At 31.9% G+C, this 14,935-nt stretch overlaps 1 protein-coding gene across 1 annotated transcript; it reads left to right on the forward strand.

The window, feature by feature from the left end:
• The first annotated feature begins 9,322 nt into the window (after positions 1-9,322).
• LOC110666023 (transcription factor bHLH30) lies at positions 9,323-12,692 on the forward strand. The gene is made up of 2 exons (XM_021826361.2): positions 9,323-10,378; positions 11,236-12,692. The coding sequence occupies exons 1-2, from the start codon at positions 9,803-9,805 to the stop codon at positions 11,698-11,700; spliced, it is 1,041 nt and encodes a 346-aa protein (XP_021682053.1). The 5' UTR covers positions 9,323-9,802; the 3' UTR covers positions 11,701-12,692.
• Positions 12,693-14,935: the final 2,243 nt, after the last annotated feature.

The following is a 14,935-nucleotide window of genomic DNA, read 5'->3' on the forward strand; positions in this document are numbered from 1 at the left end:
GCTATTGTTTATATTGTTTTAGGTGTTGCTGTTCTTGTTGATGATATTTCTTATTGCTAATATAGTTGTTAATGCAGATTTGGTGCTTGATGTGAATTTCAGCTATTGATATTGCAGATATAGCTGTTGAATTTCAATTTTAATTTATTTTGGATTTCATGTCTGCATAATTTCTTATAGAATGTGCTTAAATTTGAGCTGCTTAACTCTTAAATTTGCATTTTTAGAATATTTTTTGCTAGTTTTTGAAAGTTTTTGGGTTGAGTTTTTAGTTTTTAGTGTAAGTGTGCATTGGGTATATGCTGGAGATCAAGATAGTCATTTGATAGCATTTGGAATATTTTTAGTGAGCAAAATCTCTGTTTTTAAATAGACCAGCCGAAATTTGCTGAAGGTATTGCTTACCCTAAGCTGTACCCTATGCAAATCCTGCTTAACCCTAAGCAACAAGTTAAACAACATCTTAAGCAATTTCTTAAGCAGTGTAAATTCATACATTTGGGATACTTTTTCACATTTTTCTCTCTAAAGCTTTATTGTTAATATCATTTTGAGCTAATTTTGGAATTCTTGAGCTTATATTGATTTAATCCCCAATTGTATATATTTCATTAATTGATTAGTTCACATAATTTTGCCTATCTTTGCATTCATTTTAGACATTGAGGACAATGTTTCATTTGAGTTTGGGGGTGAGGGCAAAATTTTTGCAAAATTTTTAAAATTTTCTTTAAAATTTTCATTCATTCATTTATTGCATTTCATTCATTCATATATAGATAATCCATACACTTATACATATACCACACACATGTCTATACTCATACATATACATTTACATATAGTTTTCATATAGATTACACTTAGTTTTAATTTGATTTATGCATTCATTTTAGGATCATGTATATCATAAAAATAGTTTTTTCCTTTGTCCTTAGAGGATTGAGAATTGCTTTGAAGAGCAATTGAGCTTACTTTTAAAAGGGTTTGATAGATTGAAAGTTTTGGATAGGTGCAAAGTTATTAGATTCTTGCTTTAGTTTATATCTTCTTAGCCAAGGGCCACCCAATCAATTGCGTTAACTTTGAGTGCCTAGAGAAAACTCTAGGGTGAGAAGTAGCTAATTGATGTCTCACCAATCCTAGAACAATCTTTCTAAACCTTTCAAGGTGAAATCATAGCATGTACTTGAGAAAGAAATGATTTAAGCATTCTTTGAATTTTAAACCCATATTTTAGCCTTAGCCAATCTCACTTTAAAATTTCCCTTTGAAACCAATTTGAGCCTACATTTATCCCTCTTATTCCTTTGAAACCCACATTAATGCCTAGCCATAAACCCAAACACTTATCTACCCTCCATAAGAATAATTCTTTGAGTGATAGATACACTTAAAATAAAAAATTAATAATAAAAAAATATATAAAAAAAAGAAAAAAAAATAATTAGTTGGGAGAAGTGACTAAAGTAAAAATGCTAGCAAATTCAATTATGGTATGTAAAGTAATTCACCACCCAAGTACACAAAGAAATGAGTTTAGGGGTAAATTGAAAGAGACAATTATAATTCAAAGTCAATGTTATTTATGTAGACCCTCCAAAAGCTTCAAAATTATATGCTAGCATTGGTAAATAGTTGTAAAGTTCCTTCTCCCATTTGATTCAAAAAAAAAAAGAAAAAAAAAATTTATGTGTCTTGATCTTTTAATAATTTGATTATTCTCATATTTTGTTACCTTTATCCTTTCCTTGTTAGCCACATTATCACCCTCTTAGCCCCATTACAACCCTTGAAAGTCCTTTTAATCTTTTGATGGTATTTTGCTACATTAGTGGAGATTGGAATAGGAGAATTACCTATGGGATTGGGATATCATTAATCCATTCATTTACTTCTATCATTATTTGAGACATTTTAGTTTATGGATTACTCTATAGTCTATTTAGGCATGATTATTTTTTGTGATTGATTAGTTTGGGCTTGATGATATGGATAATTGACCCAAGGCTAAGCGGTGATAACTTTGGTAAGGATTGAATTTTTTGTACCTTGAAAGTGGGTATATGGTTTGTTGGTGGCTAAAAGTAAGCTTGAGAGTTTGGATAAGTAATTTTCATAAATTTAAGGTAAGGTACCCCAAATTGCATTAATTGTTTTTAATTTGCTTAAGGACAAGCAAAGGTTTGAGTTTGGGGGAATTTATTACACTCATTTCATATAGGAATTTTAGGGTAGTTTTGCATCCATTTTTTCCTTATATTTTAGTATATTTTATGTTTTTAGCTTTATTTTAGCTTATTTGTTAACTTTAGATACTTTATCTTTGATTTTTGTAATTTTGTTATTTTTGATAGGATTTTGTGGCAAATCGAAGATCAATGAGTGCATTAGGAAGTGATTTGAAGAAATTTGGAATTCTTCAAGCATGGAAAAAAGTTGAAGAAATCAAGCTTTGAAAGAGCAAATTAGCCGAAATTTGCTTGAGACTTTACTTATGATGTTGCTTAGGGTATGTCATATAAGCTTAACCTTAAACCTGTTCAAGTGGAAAGTCAAGCACGGCTTAAATCCTACATATTCAAGCTTTTACATCACAACCTGCCGAGAATTGCTTAAGATCCTACTTAGGGTGAAGCGGCAGTGCTTAAGGTGCATCACAAGTCAAGCTGGAAGTCAAGTAGGAGCATAAAAGTCCATTTTACTCCAAGTCTGCTGAGATTTGCTGAGGGTCTGCTTAACCTTAAGTAGACAATGCAACCAGAGGCTGAAATTTGCTAAAGAAGCTGCTTAGGGTTAAGCAGTACTCTAAGCAGACAGCCCAGAACATGAATATTGCTGCTGACTTGGATAATTTTATACCTCATTTCCTATCCAGTCCTTGGCTCTTATCTATTTTGAGGGCAACCTTTGGGACCATATAAAAACATCATTTTCTAGCTTTTGCCACAATAAGAAGTGAGGAGAAAGGGAGAGAATGGAAAAAAAAAAAAAAAAATGCAAGAAAGAATAAGAAGGAAAAGGAGCACACCATTTCTGCTGGAGAGCTGCTGCCAAGTTATGTTCACCTACAGTTTTTCAGAGTTTTGGGCTCTCCTTCCCCTCGGTTTTTCTATTTCTTAGTCTATTTTTATCTTTTTTTTGCTAGTTTTATTATTTCCTCTTGTAAATTTTATCATGATAGAATAGTTTTTCTAAGATTTCAGAGTTGGGTTGTACTATTTTGAATCTATTTGTGGATTTGGATTGGGTTTTATCTAGATTTATATAAATATGAGTTTTGATTCTTTTCCTTGTGTGCTTTATGACTTACCTTATGTTGGATCCCATTGGGTCAAGTTTGTAGATTGAAGGACCGAAAAGTGAAAATCATTGATAGATAATCAAGGATTAGAACTTGAAATCCCCTGGATTTAGAAATAAACTAGGGTTTTAAGAGGATTCATTGATTGATTACAAAACTTAATGGGTTTTACGTTAATCAAATATCGTATAAAAGTAGGTTTGATTTTCTTAAAATACTCTTTGGTTTGCTTGAAAAAGATATCAAAGGATTTTAGAATCAATCACCTTCAAACTCTATTTTCTTTTAAAATTGGATAACCCAAGACAAATACTAATAGACTTAATTCATAAACCTCAACTTTGGAATCAATTTTACTATTAATTAATCTTTGTTTTTGCTTGTGCTTGCCCATTATTAATTTAGTTAATTTTTGCTTAGATTAACACTTTATTTACATTACCCATTGCCTATTTTCTTTATTTTTCACTTAAATTGCTGCATTTAGTAAATTTAGTTCTTACAAATTATCATTAGTCTAAATAATCGAAACAACCATAGTTTAGTACTTAAACATAATTCCTCGTGGGAACGATACTTTACCTATTACTCTATTACTTGATACGACCCGTATACTTGCGAATTCACGCATCAATTATACTTTCTAATTCTAATTGGACTTGGACTCTAACAAAATACCTATAACATAAGAGAATTGCATGAAGCAAAACTAAAGTTAAATTTGTAGTTTCTTTTATTATTATTATTATTATTATTATTATTATTATTATTATTATTATTATTATTATTATTATTATTTCTTTCATCTTCAATTATTGTGGTTTCAATTTCTGCACATACCGGTAGAAATTAATTAACCCCGCAATTAAACTAGTTAAATTACTAGGAGAAGAGGATAAGAAATTCTTGCCAATTCCACCGATTGAAAAGCATATATAATTCACAAGTGAATATGCATAGTTTCAAAAAATAACTGCATATACAAATGTGTCTCATAATTAATAAATATTATTAATTAATATAGATAATCCAATACTTAAAATCAAATCGCTAACAGTATTATTTTTAATATCAATAGAAATTTGATGCTAAAATTGATCATTCAACATTCACATGCTACCTAATGTTTAGGGTAAGCATTCAGTTCAAACCGAACCGAACCGAACCGAATTAAATTATAAAAATCGAATCGTAAATTTTAGAAATCGAATCGAAACGAAATGGGTGAAAAACCGAATCGAATCGAACCGCTCTATTTTGGTTCGATTCGATTTAAACTGATCGGTTTGATTTTTGATTGATTTTTTAATTTAGACTTTATTTTCAAGTTATTTGGTCTAATTTTAACTTTGGTTTGAACCTAATAACCATTAATTAATGAAATTAAATAATTAATATATATATATATATAATTAAATATAATTCATAAATTTTCATAAAAATAAATCAATTCAAAAATCGATTCGGTTCTATTTAGTTTGATTTGACTATATAACTTACTATTCGGTTCGGTTCGGTTTAACCGATTTTTTTCTTTTCAAAATCGAACTGAAACGAAATAACTGAAATTTTTATAATGTAAAATCGAATCGAAACGATTGAATTTTAAAATCGAACCGATTGAATCGAATTGACTCTGTTCATTTCGATTTTTCGATTTGAACTAAATTCTGCTCAGCGCTACTAATGTTTTGCTGATTAACAACAAATTTTTATTTTTTAACAACAATAAGTATGCGGTTAAAAATTTTTTTTATAGTGAATGATCTTGAGAAAAAAATTTATACTCAAACTAATATAGCTAGCTTATAAGTCTGAGATTGGAAATTTCAAGGATATTTACAAAAAAATAAATAAATAAATAAAGGATATCCTAATTTCCTTACCATGCTCATTTTTCTTCTTGGAAGCAATTGTGCAAATCCATGCAGCACTTTTACGAGGATTTGTGTGCATCCAATTAAACAATTTTCCCCTTAACCGAATGAAATATAGGAAGTACCCTCTTCATCGTGATCATTATCGGCATAATCCATAGAATTTCTGAGCCATGAGAAACCATTTCAAAGATGTTCTTGAGCGAAACATGAACAAGAATGACATGAGGCAGCTTTCATTAATTTCATCTTTTGCACGTGAAAAGTTGTGAGAAAGATTTGACATATATGCATTGTAGACATATATGCATTGTACAACAACTCAATTTCTCTTATGACTATAGTGAAAAAAATTTTGTTCATAGCTCAGGCGCATGTGTATATATGCAGAATAAATTTTTTTTTTCACCACCTTTTGGATTGTATTTTTGGTTGCTCTCCTTGATCTCAAAATTGACTCTTTTGATAGCACTCAAAGGATGAGGTGGAAGGTGAAGCTTTGCAGGTAAAGTACTACAAGAACATTAGCCTGCCCACATCCAAATTACAAATCGGTGACTTTTTTTTAGTTTTTTTTTTTTTTAAAGTAACAACTCGAATGCAATTACCAGTTAAACTAAACCTACAGATGAATGCATGCAAAGAAAAAAAAAAAGAACCATTGATATTGTGATATTGTCAGCAAGCATTCCTTAAAATTTAAGCGTAGTTTAATTATATTTTTTCCAAATATTGAACGAATTCATATATATTACGTACCATTACTTGATTATAAAATGCAATTAATATTAAGACGTGATTCAAAGCCATTATCATGCCCATAACCATGGCAATAACCAGCGCAAGTGATACATAATTAAATATGATTATGCTTTGTTAATTAGGTAGATCTAGGTCATCCATCTCATGCAATTAACACACCCACTAACCAAAATATACCTAAAACATAAGGGAGAAAACCCTTTAGACTAAAATATGTACATGAATGTATTTCATTAATTTCAAAAAAAAAAAAAAGCTTAATTAGAAAGGTTTCAATTCTATTTCAATTGCTGTGGTTGGTAGTAAATGGTATGATATGGTAAGAGACGAATGGAAATAGCTTGAATTGGTGCTAAAAACTAGAAAGAATTCAAACACTACTCAACTCTTTTAAAAAAAAAATCCTACAAGTGATTGCTTCTCTACGCTAGGGGAAAAGGCGTAGCAAGAAATGAGCACTGAGAAAACGTCATGACAGAGTGGGATTGATGTCATCATAACCCCACACCGGGGAGAGCTTCTCGTGGCTAATGCTAACGGTAGTGCTAGTGCTGCTATAATCAAATGTTTGAATATTCTATTTAAAAAAAAAATTCAAAAATTAAAATCCTAATATTACAAAAGAAAAGGGTTAAAAGATGAAAAGTATATAAAAAGAATGGGGACCAAAGCAGCCATGCGTCATGTGTGTGACCACAATAAGGGTCCAAAAAGGGAAAATATAAATTCAATAATATATATATATATATATATATATATATATATATATATATATATATATATATATATATATTAATTTCTTCACTAAAAGCACCCAATTAATTATTAATTATCATTTTAATTAAATTATAATGAGTCTCATATAACTTATACTTTATTATGCTTTCTTGACTTCTATTATAATAAAATTATTATTGTTTATAAAATAAAAACTTTCTTTAAATGAAAGAATTTCGTCCCTTTTTTTCTTTTTATTGATCATTTACAATTTTGCCATTTTTTTGTAAATTTATTTGAATTTAAAACTCTTTAATAACTACTTTAAAGATTTCATTTTAAATTCCTAACTGCACCATAAAAACATGTTGGGAGATAAAAGAAATAAAAGAAGACATTAAGAGGGAACAAGCTTGTTACTTAGTACTTAATTATTATAAATATTTAGTGTGTTTAACCTTATTATTAATCTTAATTAATAATATTGGGGAGGGAAAGAAAAAAAAAAAAAGCGAGCAATTTTAATAAAGGGTAAAGATTTTTCTTTATGGAACAAAAAGGATAAAGATACTTGTGTTGAAAAGGGTAATAAAAGGCAGGTTGGTCGAATGATATTTGCTTTTACGGTTTTGTCATGTAGTATCTGATTTTTTAGTATTATTTTCAAGTAATATTATTATTATTTTGTATTTATTTTTAAATAAATTACTATTAAATTCTTATACTTATAAAAATTAATTTTTTGTCTATTTTTTAATGTAATTAAAACGTTCTGTATTTTATAAAATTAAATTCTTTAATTTTTCTATAAAAAAAATTAGTCAATCTATTTTAATCTTGATAATCTTGATATTTTATGTTTAGTTCATGTAATTTTAATTATTTATATTATTTAACTTCTATAACTAAAGTTAAAAATAAGTTGATTATTATTTTTTAAACAGAAATTTAACAAAAACATTAAACAGTTTAATTTGATAAAATTAAAAAAAAAATTAATTAAAATTTTAAAAATAAAGATTTAAGTTAATTTTGATAAATTTGATAGTCATTTACCCAGAGACATGATGGATGGAAAAGGGGCAGTCAACCCCTTGAGGCCCAACAAGAACCGGCAATTAGCCGGTGGGTGACACCAAATACAAGAGCTCCTGGTGCTGCTGATATAGGAATAGGATAAAGTTTTAATCGAACCTTCTTGGTTACCGTGCCACATATCAAAAGACTTTGCAAGCATGTATTACTATTATTTCATTGAATAGTTGAGAAATTATTTAATGTTTTTAAAATAAATAATTTTTATATGGATGTAAGATTTATTTACTTTTTTTATATTTTAAAAAATAATTAAAATTCTATAAGTGTATTACTTTTTAATACATCTAAAATATTTTATATTATTTTTATTTCATTGTACAATTTTAGCTTTCGAAAATGTTATTTCTTTTTTTTTTAATTTTAATATAATAATGAATAAAATTGTTACCAACTAAGTGATATGTTAATTTAATTAATTTTCTATACATCAAAGTTAAATAATCTATTGAGACAGAAAATATGGATAGTTGGACACTGAAGACATCACTCAAAAACGAGCTAAAGATTTTAAAATATTATACCAATATTGAATTTAAAATTGAATATCTGATTTTTTTTTTAAAAAGAATATCAGATTTTCAATATTGCTCGTTGAATTAAGAAGGTGCTTTGGAACTCAAATATATTAGTACAATTTGGTGATACAAGACAGTAAGGTGGGGCTGTGGGAGCACTACTGCTAGACATAGATTCTTATTTAGAATATAGGAGAAGAAAAAAGGAGATGAATAAGCAAATGCCACCACTAACTATATATCAAGAGTAGAAAAAGTCTTTTTTGTACACAAAATGTGATGAAAATATAGAAGCATATACCAACTTTGCAATATGTTGGAAACGAAAAGGGAAGATTATAATAGGGCCACCGCCCCACATTCATTCACTATCAAAATATTCTCCTACACCTACTGAAACTAAAAAGGTCTAAAAAAAATTTCCAAAAGGGCCGGTGAGAGGGAGGCATAAGCATTCAGCTAGCCATGAATATACATGTAACTGAAAACTAGAGACTCGGAGAGAGAGAGATGGAGTGTGTTCCAAGACACAATGATTACATGGTCTTGGGGAAACAGAAGGGATGGCGAGGTAATAAGCCAAGACCAAGCATGGAAGAACGTGGGGGCTTGACCGAGGCGATGAAAGAAAAAGATTAATAAGAAGAAGAGGAAGAAGCGAAGGCTAATTAAAAATTAAAAAAGAATTAAAATTAAAGCCAATAATAAAGAGTTTAGCTAAGCCTTTTATCATGATACTATCAGCCTTTTCGGTCTTTGGTCGGTCGACAATCTGTGTGTCGTGTGTTCACTGTGTTTGTTTTTGTGTTTCCCATTTCTCTCTCTCTCTCTCCAACTGCTCACAGAGTGTAATTATACAGTTTGAACCAATCATAAAGCAACAAAATAATGGTATATATATTTATTAAGAATAACAAAAAGATATCGACCCCCACCTCCTGATAGCTACAGGGATATGTAGAGAATGCCGTAAGTAGAAAGGAAAGGAGACTAGTACTCGCAGGCTCTCTATCTATATATTCGGAGTGGTGGGAGAGAGAAAGAGAGAGGAGGGGGTGCAGATCAGCCCAAAAGCAGATAGAAAAAAAAAAAAAAAAAAGAAAAAAAAAACAGCAAAGAAACCAAAAAGATACACCAACATAGCGCCAAACAGAAAAAAGGTTTAGTTGAAGCATAGGATAAAAAGGGTCATCACCCACAAAGGCTGTGTGGCAGAAGAAAAAACCTACCCAAGTGAAAGAGATTGGAAGGGAGTCTCTTTAGATTCATACAAGTCCAACCCTTTTCTTTCTTTCATCACCTCCACTATCCGCAAGAGATAGAGTATAGAGCACTAAAAAGTCCATCCTTCCATCTTATATATTTGTCTCTCTCCTTATATTCTCTTTCCACTCTTCTTCCTCTATTTTCCATATCCCTTTCTTTTAGTCTCCCAAATCTTCTTTTCATATCAAGAAGGATCAATATGGAAACAGCCCCAAAGCTTTAGAATTTCAATCGCAAGTTTTTTCCCAGAGAGGAAGAGGGAGATGCGTGGATTCAAAGAAGAAGATCAAGGAGAGTGTTCTCAAACTATCCATAACTTCCAAGGCTACCAAGAACAACTACTTCTCCAACACCACCAACAAATGCAACAGCAACAACAGCAGCAAAGCAATGATATTTATGGAGGAGCTCGAGGAACCGGATTGATTTTCCCTGAAGCTTCACCAATCTTACCGTGGCCTCTCCCTCCAGTCCACTCCTTCAACCCAGTCCACTTCACTTCCAACCCGGTTCGTGACCACGACCCATTTCTTATCCCTCCAGCACCATCATCATATGGAAGTCTCTTCAACAGGCGAGCTCCTGCCCTGCAGTTTGCATATGATGGTTCATCAAGTGATCATCTTAGAATCATATCCGACACTCTTGGACCGGTGGTTCAACCCGGTTCAGCTCCTTTTGGGTTGCAAGCTGAACTGGGGAAGATGACTGCTCAAGAAATCATGGATGCTAAGGCTCTTGCTGCTTCAAAGAGTCACAGTGAGGCCGAAAGGAGGAGAAGAGAAAGAATCAACAACCATCTTGCTAAGCTACGCAGCTTACTACCCAGCACAACCAAGGTAAGAACCGTATAAAGTCGTCAAAAATTTTTGACAATAACCTACAAAATTATGAAATTGTTGAAATTAAATGTGAAACCCTCTCTATTAATTCCTCATGTGTACAAACATGCATGTGCATATATTAATATCGTGGGTGTAATATGCCTTTTTGTTTTCTATTATAACGAGCCCCTTTTTTTCCTTTGAAGGATCTCTGTCGTTCTTGCTAAAGATTCTAGTTAGATAGCTGTTCTGATTTCATGCCCTCTAAACCTACCCTTTATATTTTAAAGGCAATCACATTTTCTTTCCTTTTGTTTTCATCTTTTTAATACTACTATTGTTCTTTATTTTGGTTTATTCATTCTCTGGAACTAGTGGTAGTTCCGAGGAGAGAAAAACTAAAAGGGAAATAAGCGTTAATGTCGCTCAGTTGATATGATAAAGAGGAACCAAGGAGCAGTTAAAAAGCTTCCATGGAAATTTCTTGCCGGATATCAGTCAAATTAATTAGAGATAATGGGAAAAAAAAAAAAAGATATAAAGACAGACAAAACTAGCATTCTCGTCAGTCGTATAGCCATGCCCTAATCCTCCTTTACAAGATCCATGCCATTAGGAACCTAGCTACTTTCATGGCTGAATCATCCAAGTAGACTATAAACTTCTTATCCCATCTCTTCTTTTCACACACCAAAAGCTTGCTTTGCTATATATAATTAAAAGAAAATTCAACTTGAGTCATTTCTTGTTAATCTACATTTCATTTTTTTGTTTTCTTGTTTTGGTTCGATAATTAATAATACATAAGGATATCATCAACTTTAGCGTGGATTGATTTTGTCCTCTTGTTGGGATTCTTGCCTGTGGTGTAGACGGACAAAGCTTCATTGCTAGCAGAGGTGATCCAACACGTTAAAGAGCTAAAACGCCAGACTTCTTTGATAGCTGAAACAAGTCCAGTACCGACCGAAAGTGATGAGCTAACAGTGGATACATCAGATGAAGATGGTAAATTTGTGATCAAAGCTTCACTTTGCTGCGAAGACAGGTCTGATCTTTTGCCTGACCTAATAAAGACCTTAAAAGCTTTACGCTTAAGAACACTAAAAGCTGAGATTACAACACTTGGTGGGCGAGTTAAGAATGTTTTATTCATCACTGGAGAAGAAGATTCTTCAAGTGACAGCAATGAGCAGCAGCAACAACAGCAGCCACAATATTCTATAAGTTCAATCCAAGAAGCATTGAAAGCAGTTATGGAGAAGACCGGTGGTGATGAATCTTCTTCAGGGAGTGTTAAGAGACAGAGAACCAATATCAATATCCTTGAACAATAACAACAACAACACAGGTCTCTATAATTTGCTAAGAGTACGTCACTCATCTTCTTCTTCCATTTGTTTCTTGGTATTCTTCTCCTTTTCTTTTTCACTTTGCTTGTGGGTGTGTCTTTTTTGGTGTGTTTTTGCGTAATTTTTCGCCAGTGAACAGACAGGTAATGATGGTGTGTTTTGTGTACTTACATCACTCCAAAATATAAAGGAAATGTAGAGGGAGAGTATGGATTGTGGTTGGTATTTCTTGGTGGGGTTCCCTTCTCATTTTGGTGTGCATTATTCGGGTTTGGTTGTGCATAAAGAGAACCAGCATGAGAGAGAGAGAGAGAGAGAGAGAGAGAGAGAGAGAGAGGCATGCAGTACACTAGTAGACAAGAAAGAAAGGGCAGAGATCAGAGAAGAAGAGCAAGTAGTCCACATTTTCTATGTTAGGTTTTGATATAAGGTTTCTGTTCCCACGAAAAAGATTTTTCCTATGAAGGACAAATCAGACTATACTCTCTGTCTTTCTCTCGTCATTTGGGTGGAATTTATGGATCATCATAAGATCAGTGGTGACGATGTTGTTCTCATCGTGTGCTTTGCTACGTCCCTACTCCCCACCCACCACCGTATCTCCATCTTCTACTTCGGCTTCTTAATTATCAGTGCAATGTTGTTCCACTAACAGTAATCCCTTGTTTAAAACCAAAACCAAAAAAAGAGAGGGAGAAAAACCCTAACGAGGTATGCATGGTTTCGTGAATCACAAGAGTTTCTGATGGACTCGTGATATAATTATCTGGGGAATCTACATATACATAATATTGTGTTTGACTTTTTCTCTCCTGTCTCCTTTCTTTTTCTTTTTCTTTTTTCTTTTTTCTTTTTTTATTTCCTATTTCCTTCTTTCTTAAATTTTGCTATATGGGGTTTTCTATAAAAAAAATGTTGTACTGCTCAATGCATTTTATTGAAATGGATCTAATTTAGAGAGATTATTATTTTTTTAACTACGCGCTTCATCTTTTACAATAAATAAAATTATTCATCTTAATGTAAAAAATAATTAAAATTATTTGTCTATTTTTCAGTGCTTGAATTTAATATAAATTTTCCCTAATTTTTAATCCAGAGGTTAATTTAGCTCCACATTAAATTTGCTCTCCATTTTAATAACTGAAATTTTAATATTAATTTTAAGTGGGAATATATATTAAGGAAGACATTTCTGTTTTCTAATCTTAATTAATATCATGTTTTACCTTTTTATAGTATGAGCAAATTAAACTGAATAAAATACGTGAAATCTGATCTTGTATACTACATTATCGATCATAATAAAATGCATATGAGTTACTGTAATTCCTTAATTAACATTTGCTAATGTCCAACTAATCTTATATATATATATATATATATATATATATATATATATATATATATATATATATATATATATATATATATATTCTTTTTACTGCTGTAATTTTACAACCTGCAACTCTCTCTTAGATATTTAAAAGATAGTTGCATATATATTTTCCATAAGAGCATTAGAAAATAGTTGCAGAAAAGGAGTCTCTAAATACATTAGCTGCACAGTGATTGTGAAAATGTTGGGGATCATAAAAAGAAACATTGATTATAAATTGTAATGATGATACAACAACATAAGAATAATGCACGCATGCGAAATCTCACATTCCAAGTACATTATAAAAATGTTCGTAAGGGAATTTCGGAACATGTTTTATGATTTGTTTGCCTCATTCAAAATTTGTTAATTAATTAGATGAAAAGTGTTGTTTCAAACAATGTGTTTAAGACGAGTGAATTGGATAATAGTTGATTTTTTTTTAATTTTATTTAAAGCTTTAATAAAAATTAAAGTTAATCATTTTAATGTCACGACCCAACCTATGGGCCGGACCGGCACTAGGAACTAGGCCAGCCTAAAGCCCCCGAGGCCCGTAGTAAGCCTAATTATTCCTCAACTCAACTCTAAGGCCCATCTGGGCCCAATTTTAAGAATTTAACCGGACAGAGTCCAGCCATAAAATGAATCTTTTTAACGGGGAGTTTTTGACTTGCCTGACCTGTAAACACAATATATAATAAATTGGGGAACTCAGCTCACCCTCCTCATAATCAAATTATCATAAAAATAAATGAAAGGTCGGCTCTCTCATCCAATTCAACCATACATGCATTTAATAAGTTTACAGGTCCAACATGATAATTATATTACAGACCCAATCAAATAAATATTTTCAACACATGCGAAAATTCTAGGAGTTAATAGAATTATACAAACACTATAGACTTTAATAGACGAGCTGCAAGAGAGAGGCAAGTTAGAACTCAACAAGAAATCACCTGTAGCCTGGAAAAATAATGAACAGGAGTGAGCGTTCGACTCAGAGAGTAAAATATCAATTTTAACCATAATCTCTATAGCTATGTAAAGCTAATGCACCCTGTAAAGTGAAATGCAATATCATCATAAATTTCATACAAATCACATCAAAAAGGCAATTTGGAGCACTCACACACCCGAGAGTGTCAAACAATATATATATGGGAGCTAATCCCCTATACAGCCCTCTTAATCCAATCTCTGCCAGCGAAGATCTCAAGCCGGACTTTCGCTTAATAAACCAAATACGGGGTCTCAGTGAAGAACTCAAGTCGTGTCTACCCCGAAGGATCGGGTCCCAGTGAAGATCTCAAGCCGTGTCTACTCGTCCTGTCCATATCTAACACTATACCACACATACGCCAACGCACGCACACTGCTCCAAATTACCATAAACAATATCCATGGCACTTTAACAGTTGTAAATGCAACATAAAACGTGCCCAGAGTTTAACTACATAGATATATACATATAAGTGATGCATGGGCATGCTTGAACATATAATAATATCGAAATTACAATTAAAATTAATATTTTACTCACAGACTTAACCGCAGTCACTGTGGCGGCTGGGCAGAGGAGGAAGGCTGTTCGGCTCACCTGAAAATTTTATTATAATTTTTTAATACCTTTGACTCATTACAAACTAAAAAAAGACTAAAGATGTCCTAAGTTGTGCCGAAAATCCGGCAGAGTCTCCCCTATACCTAGGACCTACCCAACCTGCAAAAGGGCTTAAAACGCACTTCTATATCTACAAACCATACACCCACAACTCAATCACATCACACAGCCCCTCCTGGGCCCATCCAAACAGTTATCAATCACAATATGTA

The sequence above is a fragment of the Hevea brasiliensis genome, chromosome 17 (assembly GCF_030052815.1).
Source record: "Hevea brasiliensis isolate MT/VB/25A 57/8 chromosome 17, ASM3005281v1, whole genome shotgun sequence".
Taxonomy (NCBI): Eukaryota; Viridiplantae; Streptophyta; class Magnoliopsida; order Malpighiales; family Euphorbiaceae; genus Hevea; species Hevea brasiliensis.